This window comes from Hippopotamus amphibius, chromosome 17, assembly GCF_030028045.1.
Source record: "Hippopotamus amphibius kiboko isolate mHipAmp2 chromosome 17, mHipAmp2.hap2, whole genome shotgun sequence".
Taxonomy (NCBI): Eukaryota; Metazoa; Chordata; class Mammalia; order Artiodactyla; family Hippopotamidae; genus Hippopotamus; species Hippopotamus amphibius.
Genome location: NC_080202.1, coordinates 48249902 through 48266874, shown reverse-complemented (window position 1 = coordinate 48266874; position 16973 = coordinate 48249902). Strand labels below are relative to the sequence as shown.

General features: G+C 48.8%; 1 protein-coding gene across 4 annotated transcripts in view; it reads left to right on the top strand.

Moving 5' to 3' along the window:
• MAP3K3 (mitogen-activated protein kinase kinase kinase 3) overlaps positions 1-16973 on the top strand; it is a 59201-nt gene that overhangs the window by 37216 nt on the left and 5012 nt on the right. For 2 of the 4 annotated variants that reach the window (XM_057715695.1, XM_057715693.1), the window contains 8 exons: positions 44-164; positions 9656-9789; positions 12954-13015; positions 14101-14168; positions 14383-14475; positions 15101-15292; positions 15834-15982; positions 16605-16736. In XM_057715695.1, coding sequence (XP_057571678.1) covers positions 44-164; positions 9656-9789; positions 12954-13015; positions 14101-14168; positions 14383-14475; positions 15101-15292; positions 15834-15982; positions 16605-16736 — 951 coding nt within the window. Of the gene's footprint in view, positions 1-43; positions 165-9655; positions 9790-12953; positions 13028-14100; positions 14169-14382; positions 14476-15100; positions 15293-15833; positions 15983-16604; positions 16737-16973 lie in introns of all 4 variants that reach the window. The other 2 variants (XM_057715696.1, XM_057715694.1) reach the window with 1 other exon arrangement.

Sequence of the window (16973 nt, the reverse complement as noted above, 5' to 3'; positions counted from 1 at the left end):
CTGCTTGCTTAGCGAGCTCAGCCTTTTTCCTCTTATCTTGCAGACCAGTTCCTCTCCCCACTCCGGGGTGTCCAGGCAGGTGCGAATCAAAGCTTCCCAGTCTGCGGGAGATGTAAATACCATCTACCAGCCCCCTGAGCCCAGGAGCAGGCACCTCTCTGTCAGTGAGTATTTCACCCCTTTTTTCCTTTCATCTAATTTATCTGCCCATTTTTAAAAATATTCTTTTAAAAAAATTATTATCAAACATTATTGACTGCTGTGATGTTTGGAATAATCTCCCATGCTTTTCTTCGGGGAGAAGAAATAGAGAAGTGACTGGGATGGAGTCCTGACCCTCCAGGAGCTTTCTCATGATCTGATGGTGTAATCAAATTCCTTTTCAGCAACCCTGAAAAAGTGATCTCCTGAGACATCTGCTTCAAGACCTCCAGTGGCAGTATACCCTCATTTCTGGCCATTCTTTTCCCAAAGGACTGGGGACTTGTGGAGTTAGGAATCAGGTCCAAGACTGAGTTTTGACATCAGACCTCTTTCTTGCCTATGATTCCTGAGGCGTTCAAATGCTTCGAGAAAGATGTAGACCAACGAAACTCCTGAGAGTCAAACTAAGTTGTCTGGGAAGGGCAGGAGACCATTGATGTAGTAAATACAGTTGGCTCATCGGGAAGAAAGCTGTGTAGCTGCCGCCAGGCCTCCCAGGAGAGGGATCTGAATCAGGTCTGCGCATTCTACCAAGCTCTCCAGTTTTGCTCTGGATCCCATTTCCCACAGTCTGAGGAGAAAGCTCATTTCTTGAATTGTGCAGTTTGCTTCAAGAGGGACGTCTGGCCTTAACATCTGTGTTGAGGTTGCTGCCCTAACGTTGCTGGAACCCCTGCTGTTGTCCATGCAGGTTCTGTCCATACAGATAGAATTGCATTAAACCGAGCTGTTCTCTGGAGATCTTGAGCTGAGTTTGGGGAGGTCTGAGCATCAGTCCTGTCACTGAGCCTGTCTGGGAGTGATAAGCCTCCTTAGGGAGCAGCAGGAAGAACGTGTTGCTGAGGCACTGACTTTGCCTCATTGAGTAATTTCTGGAACCCTAGCAAGCACTGGTAGTAAGTGTTGCCAAGCTGAAAGTCTGTATATGCGTTTCATATTTCCCTAACATTGTGGATAATTGGCGTCTATGTTTTCAATAAGCTGGTTGAGAAGAAAGCCAGCAGCCCAGCACGGAGACCTTATCCAGAGCATCTCTGGCCCTGGAATCCAGGTACCCTGGCACCTGGGAATCTCTGCTAGTTTGGCCTCTGTTCCAGAGCCCTTGTAGAGAACAAGGGGCTGTAGGAGGGCAGCATTGGTCCTTTGTGGAGTGAGCAGTGAGGATTGACACACGGCAGTGATTGGGCCTCCTGCTCCTAAGCAAGTGCCTGTGACGTGTGTGGAGGCGGGGCTAAAGGCTGGGCCCTCACTGTAGGGGCCATACATGGAATTGCCTTGTCTGAGAGTGCTGGGAGTAAGATTTCTGTGAGCGCGTTCTTGTTCATCAATGGGCAACACAGCCTCCCAGCACGCACAGATCCTGGGTTCCTTCGTTCAGCAAGCATTATGTACCAGCCTGTGGGCTGGGACGAGTGCTACAGGGCGCAGCAGGAGGGTGGTGTGGGAGCACAGAGGAGGCAATAACCAGCTCTGCCCGGGACTTTGGAGAACAGCTTTCACAAAAGAGGGAACATCGGAGCTGACAAATGAAGGAAAATTTACTGATCGTAAAGTAAAACAGATATTCCAGGCACAGAAAAGGGCATCTGCCAGGCACGATCACCACAGAAGGTGGTGGCTTCTGAGAGCCCCAGGTGGTTTGGAGTGGTGGATTTGATGAGAGAAGTGGGCAGAGCCTGCCAGCCTTTCTAAAAGCTGGAAAATGGCAGAGATTTATTTCTAACTGGAATGACCTGGGAAATGCATTCTGGGATTATATGGAGGATTTCCATAGACATGGATGAGGGGATTTGCTAGTGGAGATCCCCCTTGTCCTTCAGACTGGCTGATGTGTTGATATTTGGAGGAGAAATAGAGAAGGCTGGGAAAGGACGCCTGCCTTGGCTAAGGAGCCTTGACTGCTCGTGGACTTGCTCGACAGGCAGTGAGACGCCACTGGGAATGGTGACCCCTTGCACCCATCTCTATTCTAATGCTTGTCACATATCTTGTTATTATATCCCTCTTCCCGTCAAACTGCATTTTTACTCATTTGTTCATTTATTCATTCAAGAAATAATTACCAGAGTATCTGCTGTGTGCCAGAATCATAGGAGCAGAAATACGTGGTTCCTGTCCCTGTGGCCCTTATACACCTGTGGGAGGTCAGACCTTATGTGTCGTGATGTGATTCATCTGTAGTTATAGGCTGTGACCAAAAGGTGTGTGGTGCTGTGAGCACATGTAACAGAAGGATGTGACCTGATTTCGGGGCCAGAGAAGCCTTAGGCTGTGACCCAGAGCATAAATGGGAGTTACTCAAAGGGGATACAGGGAGGAGAGTTCCAAGCGGGAGAGCTACGCGCACAGAGACCTCAAGGCAGAGGGAGTGTGGTGCGTTTGAGAAACAGAAGGAAGCCCTGAGGGCTGGAGAGCTGAGAGCAAGGGGAAGGAGGATGGGCTGAGGCTGGGGAGGGAGGCAGAGCCTTGTGGACTGTGGTGAAGATTTTGATCCTTATGTTGAAAGCAGTGAAAATGCACTTTAGGATTTTTAAGTGAAGAGGGATGGGTGGCATATTTGGATTTGTATTTTGAAAAGATTGCTCTAGCTACATATGGTGCAGAGAGCAGATTGAAGGGGGGGCAAGCATGGATCCAAGGGAGAAGCTTATTAGCTAATGCAGTGGTCCAGGTGGAAGAAGACAGAAGGGGGAATCAGGCTAGGGAGGGTAGTGGAGAGAGGAAGCAGCAGACTGGTTTGAGGCATCTGGAAGGTAAAAGCCAACAGAACATGGCGTCGTGGTCTGGGGACATTGGTGGGAGGATGTGTGGTCCCTGAGATCCTTTTAGGGTCTGCAGGCTCAAAACAAAATAGTTTTTCATAATAATACTAAGACATGGTTTGACTTTTTACTCATTCTCCCACAAATATGTGGTAGAACTTTCCAGAGGTTACTGGCCTGGGGTAGTGTCATTGCTCTGTGGCTAATGGAATGTGTACTTGTGTATTATTGTGTTTTAAAAATTTCTGACCCTTAATTTCTTTTTTTTTTTTTAATTTTAAAAAATATTTATTTTTAATCTATTGGCTGTGTTGGGTCTTCGTTGCTACACGCGGGCTTTCTGTAGTTGTGGAGAGTGAGGGCTACTCTTCATTGTGGTGTGCCGGCCTCTCACTGCGGTGGCCTCTCTCATTGCGGAGCATGGGCTCTCTCTAGGCGCACGGGCTTCAGTAGTTGTGGCTCATGGGCTCTAGGGTGCAGGCTCAGTAGTCGTGGCTCACGGGCTTAGTTGCTCTGCAGCATGTGGGATCCTCCCAGATCAGGGCTCAAACCCGTGTTCCTTGTGTTGGCAGACGGATTTGTAACCACTGCGCTACCAGGGAAGCCCGACCCTTAATTTCTAAAACAGTGAACATCAATTGATATAACCCCCATAAATAAAAGCTCATTGCTGTCCTAAATTTTAGAAGTGAAAAAGCGTCCTAAGTTCAAAAGGTTTGAGGATGACTTTGGTGTTGGACTGGACTTCAGGTGCTGAGAGCAGGGCTGAGCTGCTGGTTTATGGATCTGGATAATTGGCAGCGCCCTTCACCAAGACAGAGACGAGAAGAGAGCCTGGCTTCACGCCGGAGAAGGGCAGACCTGAAGTTTTAGACAGGTTGAATTGGAAATGCTTTTGAGACCCCCAAGAGGTGATAGCAGATGGGCAGCTAACTATACGGAAGAAAACCAGGGGTGGAGGAAAAACTTGGAAATTGTCAGGTTGGAGCCATGGGCCCAGATGAGAGTTTCTAAACAGACTGTAGAGTGAGAAGAGAGGAGGGCCTAGGATTGAGCCTTAGAAACCCAGGCAGTGGCCAGTAGGAGGAGGATGAGCCTGCAAAGGACACAGAAAGGGAGTGACCAGAGAAGTAGGAGAGGGTACCTTACATGGTACCAGCCAGGTTGGAAAGGACAGACCAAGAGTAAGAGACACAGACTTGTCATTGTCATCCACAGATGTCTGAGTGCTTGCTCTGCTGGTACAAGGTAAGGCCTTCTGGAATAGAAGGAAACAGAAAGAGTCAGGGTTTAAGCCTGAGGGACTGGGAGAAGTCCTAGCTGTACAAATGGGGTTAAACAAGAAGCCTTAGTGATTCAGTCCCCACTAACAGGCAGGGGTTCTCTGCCCTCCTCCTCCACCAGCATTAACGTACCTGTGCTATCTGCGTCACCTGTGTGTATGAGTGAAAGACTGAACATGCAGGTCATTCAGCTCCCACTGCAACATTTTCAGTAATGAAGTGCAACGAAGCCCAACCCGGTTTGAGACAGCTCTGTTTGAGATTCATCCTTAATTTGAATTGAAATTCTTCCCTCTCTCACTTTACCCATTGATTCTAGTGTTGCTTTCTTGAGCAACACAGGTAACATCTTTCATGACGGTTTTTCAGATATTTGAAACCAGCTATCGTGTTCACTTTTTGTTTTTTTCCATCATAATATACATATCTTGAATTCTAGTATTTTTTCAAGCCAGTTAGTCTGCTGAAAAAACAAAACCCAAAACAAAAATAAAACCTACTAGGTAATGTGTTAACCCAAAAGAGAGACCCCTGTGGGAAGATCTCCAGACAAAGCAAATGGAATTTCCCTGCGTGAATTTACCCTTCCTGGTGAATTTTCCCTTCCTCGTGCCTTTGCCTATAGACATTCTACCCACCTTTGAAGCTGAGCTCAAGCACTATTTCTTCCATAATACGGGGGTGGGGGGGGTGCCCTTAAGCCATCAGCTAAAGGACTTGTCCCTGCCACATCGGACTCCCACTTGGTCTAGTGCATCTTAAGTCCTTGGTCTCTGTTCTTGTTCCACCCTGCTCCTTGTCCTGCCACTGCGTCCCACAGTGGAGCAAGCCAGATTGCAGCCCCTAAGGAATGGGTAGCTGATGAGTAGAGGCACTCTGTTCTTTCAAGGGGTTCGGCTGTAAAAGAAAAAAGAGGGGGGCTCGTGGCTTAAGAGTGTGGCAGAAATAAGGTCAGGATATTTTTAGGCTAGAGATCTGAGCACGTTTAGGAGGGGAGGCACAGAGACAGCTAAAAAGGAGGTTGAAGATGGTAAAGAGGTGACCGTAGGGGAGCTGACTCCTGCTGGGGCTGAATGGGGGAGTCCAGGCAGAGGGCTTATAGTGCCTTGGTAAGGAGGAGGGCAGCCTCCTTCCTCTAGGAGGAGAGGAGGAGAAATTCAGTGGAAGAAAAGGAATGTTGAAAGGATGCGATGACTTACCGTGACAGCTGGGCAATAACGAGTTAGAGAGCTATACACAGTGGGAACCTCCAGTCCTGGTACAGGTTTGCAAGCGTGGAAACCAGGGCTGCAGAGGTAGTGACCACATCCACAGAAACAAATTGGTCAGCTTCCTTCACTCCACAGGGTTTTTTCTCCATTCTTGCTAAAAATTCTTCTCTGATACTAGATGAGACCAGAAACTGATCAGTGGTGGTTGCAACTTCAAAATAAAATGGGAGTTTTGAAAGTTGAAACACAGGATGTTCTCAGGGTCTTATGGGATGAAAATATTGAGAAGCTCTGTTCTGCACAACCTGGTCCAGTGTGAGGACATTGGGAAATACTGGTTAAGATTTTCCATTGGAGAAGAAAAAAAGACTTGATTTTTCCCCTCATCAGCCCCCCGAGAGAGAGCGGGGTTTAGAGAAAATAGTTGATGGCCAAAAAAAGCTATCTCTTTGTACTTGCAATGACCTGCACATTAACACTGACCCAAAGCCCTAGAACTCCCTGTGGAGGCAACTTCCTGACTGCATCAGCTTCCTGACAGGAGTCTCCTATGAGAAGGGCTAGAATCTGAGAGCCTGTCTTTCAGCTTTGAGTCAGAAGACAGAGCAAAAGCATTAGCCATGTCCTAGGGTAAGAGTTTTGGTCCAAATCTGCTGCTCTGGGTCAAGGAGGCTAGCAGAGAGCTAGCAGGCCCTCTCAGGAATGCAGACGGCTGGCGGCTTAAATCCCTGTGTGGAGAGACGTCATGGATAGCTGTGGCCACTCTGAACACAGGATTACTACTCTGCTCTTTTGCTTCAGCTGGTGCTGAAAGGGGGCCCCTTGGCACAAGTGGCCTGATGAGACTAGCAAGATCAGGCCGGAATGCCAGGGAAGGGTGGCCCAGAGAAGCTGCCATTCCTGCTGTGCCTGCCTTCTGAGACCTGGGATGAGCGGTGTCTTGCATAGCACTGTGTTTGTGCTCTCTGGCTCGTCCCTGCTGGAAAGTATGTGAGGATCAGTGAGTCTTACAATTCAGTCTCCTGTCCTTCTCAGGTCCCCATGTCACTCGTTCTCAGCTGCTGTGTGTCTCATGAACTCCTAATTTCTGAAATGAAGACAAAATCAAAACTGAAAATGCTCTGGAGCAGTTCTGCCAACTCCTGGTTTTTCCATTCGCTTCCTCTGATAGCCATTGGTTTGGGGAGACTTCCCTTTCCTGCCCCAAGCTGTGGGCCTGTGCACAATAGCCCCTGGCCCATTGCCCATCAGATAACAAGGCTGGCTCTCGGCAGGCAGCAATGTGTATTGGAAAAAGTGAAAGTCTCTGGCTGGAAATAAAAGCTCAGAAAACCTTTGCTATTTTCCCCCAGCCCCTCCTGGGTCTGTAGTGCTGGCCTCATGTGAGCTAGTCCCATCCCACCTACAAAACCAGGGGAGAGTTCAGTGGTAGCTGGTGAAGGAGAGAGTGTGTGTCAAGGGACCATGAATCTTTTATCCCGGGGAGGTCTCACCCGAGGTTGAGGGTGGTTCAGCCTACCTGAGGATAGTTTGGACCCGTGTAGGGGATATCATCAACATGTAAGAGTTTTTCTTTCTCTCTACTCAGTTCCTCACAAGAGACACTTTTTGACCTCACAAGGTCAAATATGTAGTACCTTTTCACTCCAGAGTATATTGGTCAGGGTTCAGTCGCACAGAACACAATCCACCCTGACTAGTTTCAGGAAGAAGTCACTTAATGCACATTTTGGCTTATAAAGTCACAAAGAGTGAGAAACAGACTCTAAGTCTAATGAGACGCTACAGAGCTCCTCTTCCCTCTGTAATCAGGAAGCCACCAGATCCAGAAGCACAGGGCCCCTCTGCTCTGTCCACACACTACTTACACAGGGATACCTGCACCTGTGTCTTGACATCAAGAAAACTAGAGACCAGGTGTGGGGCCTCTGCTAATGATGCTGCAGAAAAACCCAGGCTTCCGGGACTGTGCCCAGAAACAGCAGCAACAGCAGGAAGCCATCCAGATCTCACAGAAGTGCATCTGACTGACTGAACCTAGAGGGGGTCTTAGAAATAATAGCTTTTAGCTGATTAACTTCTGAAGTGCAGGAAGGCACAGTAGAAGGGTAGAATGGATCTTGAGTCTAACCCATTATATCTGCCACACAGAGTGAGGGGAGTGAATGCAATTCTACTGAGTTCTTATAGACGTGTACCTGTGCTACCACATTTCATTTAAAATTTCCAAAAAAGGTGATAAGGTAGATAGTTGTTCCCATTTTTGAAATGAGGAAATTTAGGTGAGAGTGTCATTCAGCCAATGAGTGGCAAAGCCTGATTTGAACCTCTGCTCATCTAATTTTCATACGTAGGCTTTTCTCACTATACCTTGCTTACCTCTTTAGGTTGCTTCTGCTGCTGACAAATGTTGCCAGCATAGGGAATTGGATTTCCATAGAACCTCTGGGCTACTAGAATGTTATATCCAAAGCCAGAAGTGGGAAGCAGGCACTGGGCTAATGTTTGTAAGCCAAGTGTTAAAAAGTGCTCTGTGCTTTGGGGCATGGTAGGGCTTAAGAAAACCATCTTTTTTTTCATAGTTACACTGAAAGTTTGTGCAACAGTGGCAAGGGGAATGACCGGCTGCATGGTTCTTTGACACCTGGCCCTCTGAAAAATGGAGTAGCTTTCTTACCCTTGTTCGATTTCCCCTTCCCTCCATCTTGGCATTGCCTTCGAGCCCTCTGTTGGCCAGATGGCATCTTGCATCCAACTCTCAAGTGATCGTGGACAAAACGGCTCTGAATTTGAGCCGCAGGAAACATGGCACCGTTTCCCTTGTGCTGTCAAGAAATCTCCATGTTTGCCCCCCTCCTCCCTGCAGAAAGGCTGTCACATTTCCCCGTGGGTGGGATCCCCCTCCTCTGTTTGGATTGCTTATGGGGAAAGTATGGCCTGGCCAGTTGAGGGAGAAGTTTTGCTTTCCATCTCTGTGTTGAGCAGCATGCCTGCCCTTTTTGGAAATAAATTATGGTTTCAAAATTGCCTTGGCTGAATGGTACTGGGAGTCACAAGGCCTGTTTTCCAGCTGTAGCACCACCATTAAGTCACAATATGACCTTGGGCCTTGGCTTCCCCTTCTGCGCACTGTTGGTGATAGTAGTGCACCTCCACTATAGGAGGGTTGTGAGAATTAAAGACGAAGTAACAGAGTATGAAAAAGAAAAAAGGACTTCCCTGGCGCTCCAGTGGTTAAGACTTCGCTCCATGCTTCCACTGCAGGGGGCGCAGGTTCGATCCATGGTCAGGGAACTAAGATCCCACATGCCACGCGGGCGGCCAAAGGGGAAAAAAAAAGAAAGAAAGAAAGAAAGAAAGAAAGAAAAGAAAAATTACCTTGGCTCATTTCATCGTTCTGTTAGTTCATGGCATAATATCCCTGAATTTTATATTCTGAGCAGCATCAGTTTCTGCCAGGGCTTAGAAAACTTGGACAAACAGACTCTTACCTCCATGGGCTGTTTGAGATCATTTGAAAGGCATGGTTCAGGTACCTCTTTATCTCAAAATTAGTAGCCTCTACCCTGTGAATGAGGTGTGGAAATCCAGCATAATTCTGTGCCTGTTTTCAGAGCAGTTTAGTTTCTGGTCTCTGCTCTAGAATTGGGTGCAGAAGCCAGGCTACCAAGAGCCTCGGGTTAGCCTTCCCACCCAAGATACCTGATCGTGTCCGTGGTTCTTGGAGAGAGTGTGGGTTGATGCCTCCAACAAGAGATTGGAGCACCAAGTGCTCTCGGTGGCAATTTCATTAAAATGTTGTCCCTACAAACCCAATGGTCCATATATTCTGAATGACTGACTTCGTGTAGAAGAATGAAGGGGTCAGTTTCTTGAAGGACATTGAAAATAATAGTTTTAAACTCCTTAAAGACTATCTTTCAAAGAGCAACCCTACCCATCGTTCTTTGACTTTTCTCTGAAGTATCTTTCTTCCTTCTTGGGGTCCTTGGATTGGGGGGAGGAGCTGCCTGGCTCAGGAAGTTTCCGTGAACCTCAGCAGTTCGTTAGCCCCTCCTCTCCTCTAGGATGTTCAAAGAGCCAAACCAGCTCCCCACCAGCAAGCAGACGCTTGGTCTGAGCTGGCCCCAAGTCTGGCCCTCTCAGGCTGCGGGTCTTGGGCTCAGCCGGCAAAGGTCTTGTTTCTGTGCCCTAGGCTCCCAGAACCCCGGCCGAAGCTCGCCTCCCCCTGGCTACGTCCCTGAGCGGCAGCAGCGGATTGCCCGGCAAGGGTCTTACACCAGCATCAACAGCGAGGGGGAGTTCATCCCAGAGACCAGCGAGCAGTGCGTGAGTAAAGTCTGGGGCTGGGGCTGGGGTGTGTCGGACCGAGGTTATAATGGGGGGTTCTCAGTGGGCATGGTGTGGAGGTGAGGGACTTGAGTCCTATCCAGTAGCTTTTTTGTAAACCAGGCCTTCCCAAATATGAATTTTTCCTTGCTAGGGGCCAAATATCAATTCCTACCGAAGACAGAATCTAAGCTCCCTAGTCTTCTTGGTGCTGGATGTGCATTTACGTACTTTTCCTCTTCTGTGGTCCTCTCACTGGTCTCCCTGCAGAACACCACTCTGCTGTTTGTATACTTCCTTACAACCACCTGTCATTTCAGCAGAGTATTAACATATGACCAATCCTAATCAACCAGATTTTAGTTTTGCTATTTCTTGATGAAAGGTAGGGAGTATATCAGTCCAAAGTAGGACTAGCTACTTTGGGTGAACTTTGATGATAGTAGACAGCTGTATTAGTTAGCTGTTGCTACATGAAACAGCCACAAACATAGCACCTTAAAATGGCAGACATTTATTATTTTATAGTTTCCCTGGGTCCGGAATCCAGGCATGACTCGGGTTCTCTGCTCAGGGTCACACAAGGCTGCAAGCAAGCGTCAGCCAGGCTGCATTTCTTTCTGAAGCTTGGAATTCCCTTCCAGGTTCACATGGTTGTTGACAGAATTCAGTTTCTTGTGGTTGTGACATTGTGGTCCCTGTTTTCTTGCTGGCTGTCAGCCAGGGGCCACTCTGAGCTCCTAGAAGGCACCTGCAGTTCCTTGCCATGTGGCCCTCTCACAATATGGCAGCTTCTTCAAGGCCAGCAGGAGAATCTGTTGCTCTAGTCTGCAAAGATGAAGTCTCATATAATATAACACAGTTATGGGAATGAATATCCCATCCTCTTTGCCATAGTCTATTGACTAGAAGCAAATTACAAGTTCTACCTATACTCAAGGGGAGGGGGTTGTACAAGGCTGTGACTTACGGGGGTGGGGTGGAGTGGGGTCATCTTAGGGTATGTCCCCCATAACGGCTTACCCATTTTAATGGCTAGCATTTTTAACTTGTGGCTCAGTTGATGGAAATGGCACTTTGGCATAGTGAACTCAGCAAGAATGAGCTCTCTGGCTTCATTCTGAAGTCTTTTCAATGAGCTTGCTTTGATTGCAAGGAGAAAGATCTGTCTTATAAACTTTTGCGATTTGATCTTGAAAGGGGAAATTTTGTAAGGATAAAAGTATCTAGTTAAAGGCCAGCACCATCACATGGGGGATTTTACCCAAAAAACTGATTCTTACAACTTCTTTTTCCTAAAATTCATTCTTAAAACTTTTCTTTCCCCTCAATAGCTAATCTCTGTACAGCATTGTTCAAACTATATAGGCTACAAGAAGCATTTTTACACTGCTTCTGCTTTCTTCTACAGTCCTGCCTTCCAGATAAATTGATGTTTAGAACAGTGACCTAGAGTGCTTTTCGCTGCAGAGTCCCTTCTTGGATATCTTACCGACCATCCTTTTCCATGTTCTCTAACCAGAGTGCTTCTGGACGTCAGCCGCACTAGGGGTGACATTGCTAATGAGTTTGTCTTTGCTCTCTATCCCTGCCCATGGTTGTCTGTCCTGGTCCTTTTACTTCTTTACTTTACCTACCTGGCCCTGGAAGACATGGGAGTATTAGACTTGTAGTGAGGATGGACTTTTAGAAAGAGGCCAAGAGAGGTGGCAGCCGGGGAGGGGATGCCTAGGTCCTTCTGCAGTGCCCGCCTCTTTAGCTAAAGAGAACTGCTGCTGGTCATGGGCCACTCAAGATAAATCCACTCAGCAGAGACCAAAACGGCGTAGTGTATAGTGAAAGAGTGTCCAACCGGGACTTTATTGAGAAGTGAAACTACGATAAGTTTATTTTTTTTTTTCTTTAATCAGATTTGAGTAATAGTTGCATCTATTTGCTAATTTTTAGAATGACCAAAGCATGATTCAGGCTAATTTTTTTTTTGGCTTACTTTTTCTAACAGAAATCTTGCTATCACAACATAACTTCCTTCACTTCCCCTTTGACTTCTGCAGCACTGTCCTAAAGAGGGTCCTTTTTCACAGAAGCCTTCACAGCGTTCAGTGTATTTTCCAAGGCCTCTCCTGCACCTTCGGTGTGCTTCCTCTTGCATCACACTGGGCATGTTGTTACATTTGCTCATACTCTCGTCTTCTGTTACCTGATCTTACTTTGCCAAACAGGCGCCTTATGGGTTGGGAGCAGTTCTTGCCCATGTTGGTTTTATCCACGCAGGGAGATCCTTTATCCTTAGCAAGATTTGGAGGATTTTACTTTGCAATTCATTTGCCTTGATTGGCAGTTTAAAAAAATCATATATGGCAATATATGGGTGAGATGGACACCAGCATTAATTGGGAAGAGATGATTTGAGTTGGAAACCAATTTTATGAAAGTTGTTCATGAATTTTCATAGTTCTGTTACTCTGCTCTGCTATGTAATGTTTAACTTTGGATCTCAGGTAGTGAATTCTCTGATAGTGAATACCCCCCATAGGCAAAATGTAGGGGAGATTAGTTGGAGAAAAAGCTGATCTGAAGGCTTTTTGTTACTGCATTTGACCAATGGCCAGAGAAACATTTTAGCTTATATAGATACTTACTGGCTCTGCATGAGAGCCAGGAACTGGGAAGTTTTTGTTCTTGTGTTGGCTGTGCGCTACCTGGTTTCATGACTTCAGACAATTCTCCTAACCTTTCCAGACCTGCAGTGGCTCGTCTGTGAAATGAGGGCAATACTTGTCTTGGTAAATTATAAATTATGGAGTATAAGCAGAGGCATTGCAGTCCCGCCCAAATGCACTGGGAGCCTCTGCAGGGTAGTACCATCTCCAGCACCAGGCTCCAGTGTTCACAGGCCAAGAAAATGCCAACAAGAGAAGCAGCGTCTCTGCTGTGCTCTCCTGGCAGAGCTGCTTGGGATGCCAGCCAGGCATTTTCCTCACTCCTGGAAACTTGCCTTACAGACTGTGGGGGAGAATGGTACCTTCCTAGCCATTCTTCCCACTGCCCAGGCAGAGAAAGGGCACTTTGATATTTTGGGAAAAGAGGACCCCTGGAGGGCCTTGGCTGGGTCACCTGGCTGGGATTGGGGCTGGGGTTTTATTGTATGACTTGCCTTGCAGATGCTGGATCCCCTGAGCAGTGCTGAAAATTCCTTGTCGGGAAGCTGCCAATCCTTGGACAGGTCAGCAGACAGGTAGGGGTGAGACTGTGACTGGTGTGGGGGTTAGTGCATAGGCATTTTTGGAACTGATGAGCTGAGGAAATAGAGCCAGCTAGTGTGTGTGTCCCTGAACTAGACACTGGTCTCAGGCCTGTGGTTAAAACATCATGCTTCTGGGAAAGAAACGTCTCACTAACATTCCTAGCCCTCTCCTTCATTTTCCAAACACCAGGAGAGTGTTATGTTTATATAATTAGTTGAACGTAATAGGTTATAATAGCAGCTCACATGTATTAAATGCTTGCTTTGTTGTTCCAAGCACTTTACATGTTTTGACGTCCCACATAATACATGCTGCCCTTGTGCCCTTGGCCTCATTGCTGAGATCTGAACTGAGAAGCAGTGGACCTTTAGTGTTCTGGGACAAAATTGAATTATCACCTGTGGGTTTACTTTCACTTTTTTTCTCCAAGTGTTTCTGGTGAAATAAGAAACTGGGATATAAAAACCAGAAAACAAAGTGTTCAGACTGCCTAGCTTACCACACGGCCTGCTTGGTGTGCAATCTTGTTCTTACACTTTGGGAGGGCACAAGTGTCATCCTTTACACACCACATCGTTCTGTGTAGCTGGTTTGCCTGTCAGCGGCGGTGTGTGGAGGTGGCTTTGGTATTGATTCAGCCAGTCTCTCTCCTTGACCTCATTATGACCCAGAGCACATTTTGACCACATCTGGCTAGGCTTAGGGCTGTGGTCAGAGGCTGTGGAACAGTTTTGGGGATTTTCTTTTCTTTGTGTAACTGATGAGTTGCTCAAATGGATAATCACCTTGTGACCATGGCCAGATCTGTACCGTGTCTCTCCTAACAGTGGAGGGCAGTGGCACTGGAGGGCTTCATTATTCAGGGTCCTCTCAGATGTGGGCCTCAGACTACTGAAGAGAAAGTAGGAGGCTGAGAAAAGGGCTGCTTCTCTCAAACTCTGCTTCCTACGTGTGTGGGAAGGAGTTAGAAAAGGCAGTCTGTCTGAGTATCCTGCCCTCTGCCCTGGTGAGCTGCTTCGGAGATACCCTGAAGTCTACTTTGTGATTCATTTTGTTTTTCTAGCCCATCCTTCCGGAAATCGCGAATGTCCCGAGCCCAGAGCTTCCCAGACAACAGACAGGAATTCTCTGGTGAGTTCTCCCGAGTCTGGGTGAGCACTGCGGGGTGTCCGGGTGGGGCTGCAGGCAGTCTGCTTTTGATGGCTGAGCTGGGAAGCGAAGCCAGGGGCTGTATTTTCATGCTCCTCAGCCTTGCTGCTCTGAGGGCTCAGGTCCGTTTAGAGGTTAATGGATCACTCACATTGCTGTGATATCTAGAAGCCAGTGATTCCTCCCTCTTACTCAGATCGGGAAAGTCAGCTCTATGACAAAGGGGTCAAAGGTGGAACCTACCCCCGGCGCTACCACGTGTCCATGCACCACAAGGACTACAGCGACGGTGAGTGTGCCTTCGCCCTGCCCCCTGCTGGCTGCCTCAGAAGGGACGAGGTTAGAGCTCCGCCAGGAAAAGCCACTGGAAGGGGGTGGCCCAGCACTCCAGGCCCCCTGTTTCCTTTATTCCTGAGGAACTCCCAGGTTTGAGGCAGGAGAGTCAGGGTTTTAAAAAAAAAAAACAAAAACAAAACGGAGGATGATATTTGTAGACCGATGCTGCCTCTGGAAACGCCGTCCTTTGTCTGAGTGTACAGCGTGCTCCAGGGTGCCAGCTCTCCAACGCCCTCTTCTGCCTCACGCAGCAAACAGAATGGAGCTTCCGCAGAGGTTTAGGATTAGGATGCCAAGGAAAACAGAGACCAGCCGTGGACTGGCCCTGCGAGTAATGTAGGGCATAGGGGCCAGCCCTGTGCTTTCCCTTTGGCCGGGTTTCCCTAAACCATCTGGCTGCTTGTGGATTCCTGCTTTTGTCCTGATTCTCAGGATGCTTGAGACATTAGCCGTGCTGGCATGAGTCAGGTGGGAGGGCAGATAGGCTGGACTGGCGCTGCTGTTGTTACCAGGTTTGCACATTCAGCCTCGTGGTCAGGGGCCTGACTTGCTCTCCTCTGGCCCCTGTACCCCTTCAGGCAGAAGAACGTTTCCCCGAATACGGCGTCATCAAGGCAACCTGTTCACCCTGGTGCCCTCCAGCCGCTCCCTGAGCACAAATGGCGAGAACATGGGTCTGGCAGTGCAGTACCTGGACCCCCGAGGGCGCCTCCGGAGTGCGGACAGCGAGAACGCCCTCTCTGTGCAGGAGAGGAACGTGCCAACCAAGTGTGAGGAGTGGGCCCTGGCTAGGAGGAGGCTGCCCGGCGGCTGCTCAGACCAGCGGCGGGGCGGGAGGCCAGTGGGCCCCCCGGGGCTGTTCGGCTCAGCAGTTGGCTGCTCTGGCCCATCCGCACCCAGTGGAAGGGCCTGGGGGTGGGCAGATACCCTGGACCGTAGTCCTCACTCCACTGTTGTGTTACAAGCCACTTCTCCTCTCTGGCCTTTAGTTTTTCCATGTTTAAACTGAAGAGCAGGTGTCTTAATCCCTGACATAATGATATATTCGGGGGCCTTGGAAGTACAAAGGTATTTAATCAATTCAGATGAGCATTTAACCACTATTTTAGCCAACCCTCTGCTTCTCAGGACTTGAGCCTTAAGGTCTGATTGACCAGGGCACTGAGCCTGTTCCAGATGAGGGTGAAGGTGCTGTGCTGAGAGATGCGATGATGCCGGGTCAGGGGGCAGCTCAGGCCTCTGGACAATGAGGCAGGATATCGCGGAGTAAGTGCATGAACTCTAATGCTCTTTCCTTGTGTTCTTCTGTAGCTCCCAGTGCCCCCATCAACTGGCGCCGGGGGAAGCTCCTGGGCCAGGGTGCCTTCGGCAGGGTCTATTTGTGTTATGACGTGGACACAGGACGAGAACTTGCTTCCAAGCAGGTCCAGTTTGACCCAGACAGTCCTGAGACAAGCAAGGTACTGCCTTCCCCATGATCTGACTTCCAGTTCCTCCCTCTGAACAAAATGCCTGTCTCATGGCACAGACCAATTGCTCGAGATGCTACAGGTTGCTTCTCCCATCATTCTTCTTCCCAAGCTCTCTTGCTGTTGACCCTGGCCCTGGGGAGAGATTGGGTATGAGGAACCGAGTTGGTGCCAAAGTACCAAGCAACCCCAGCTAGGAGGTGGTGACTAGTGCCACAAAGAGCAGTGCCTGCCCCACCCTCACCAAACAGATGCCTCTCTCCCAGCTCTCAGACCTGGAAAGAGCCTGTCTTTAGAGCTTAGCTTTGGATGTGGCCTTCATTCCAGTCTGAGTGGACAAATACAGCAGTTATCTGAACTGCTTAGTTGCACCCACAGACCCATCTCCCACCCCACTGTCTGCTGTTTTCCAGCATGGGAGTGCCACCATCCCAAGGCTTAGCCAGCACTGTGGACAAGGGCCAAACAGTTGAGAGAGTTCCCCTTTTCTCCAGCCGAAGTTCCCAAGGCAGACAGATTCCTCTGAGGCCACTGACTAGGGCAAGCTGAGCTGATCCTAGGCAGGTAGGACCAGGGCCCTGAAGCCTAGGTAACCACCGGGCCCCTCCCCTAGGAGGTGAGTGCTCTGGAGTGTGAGATCCAGTTGCTGAAGAACTTGCAGCACGAGCGCATAGTACAGTATTACGGCTGCCTGCGGGACCGCGCTGAGAAGACTCTGACCATCTTCATGGAGTACATGCCGGGGGTATGTGACCCTTGATGCATGTGGGACACACACAGGAGAGGACCTGTCCTGGGGCTGGGGGCTGTGGAGGAGGGGTCCCTTTAACATGCGTCTGATGGAGTGAGACTCCAGAGGCTCGGGGAGGGGAAGGTGAGGCAGTGGCAGGACTTGGAGTCAGCAGGCCCTGCCTCTGGCTGCAGTGATGGTGTGGTATGAGGAGTGTCCCAGGCTACCCTGACCTGAGGCTCATAGGGCAGC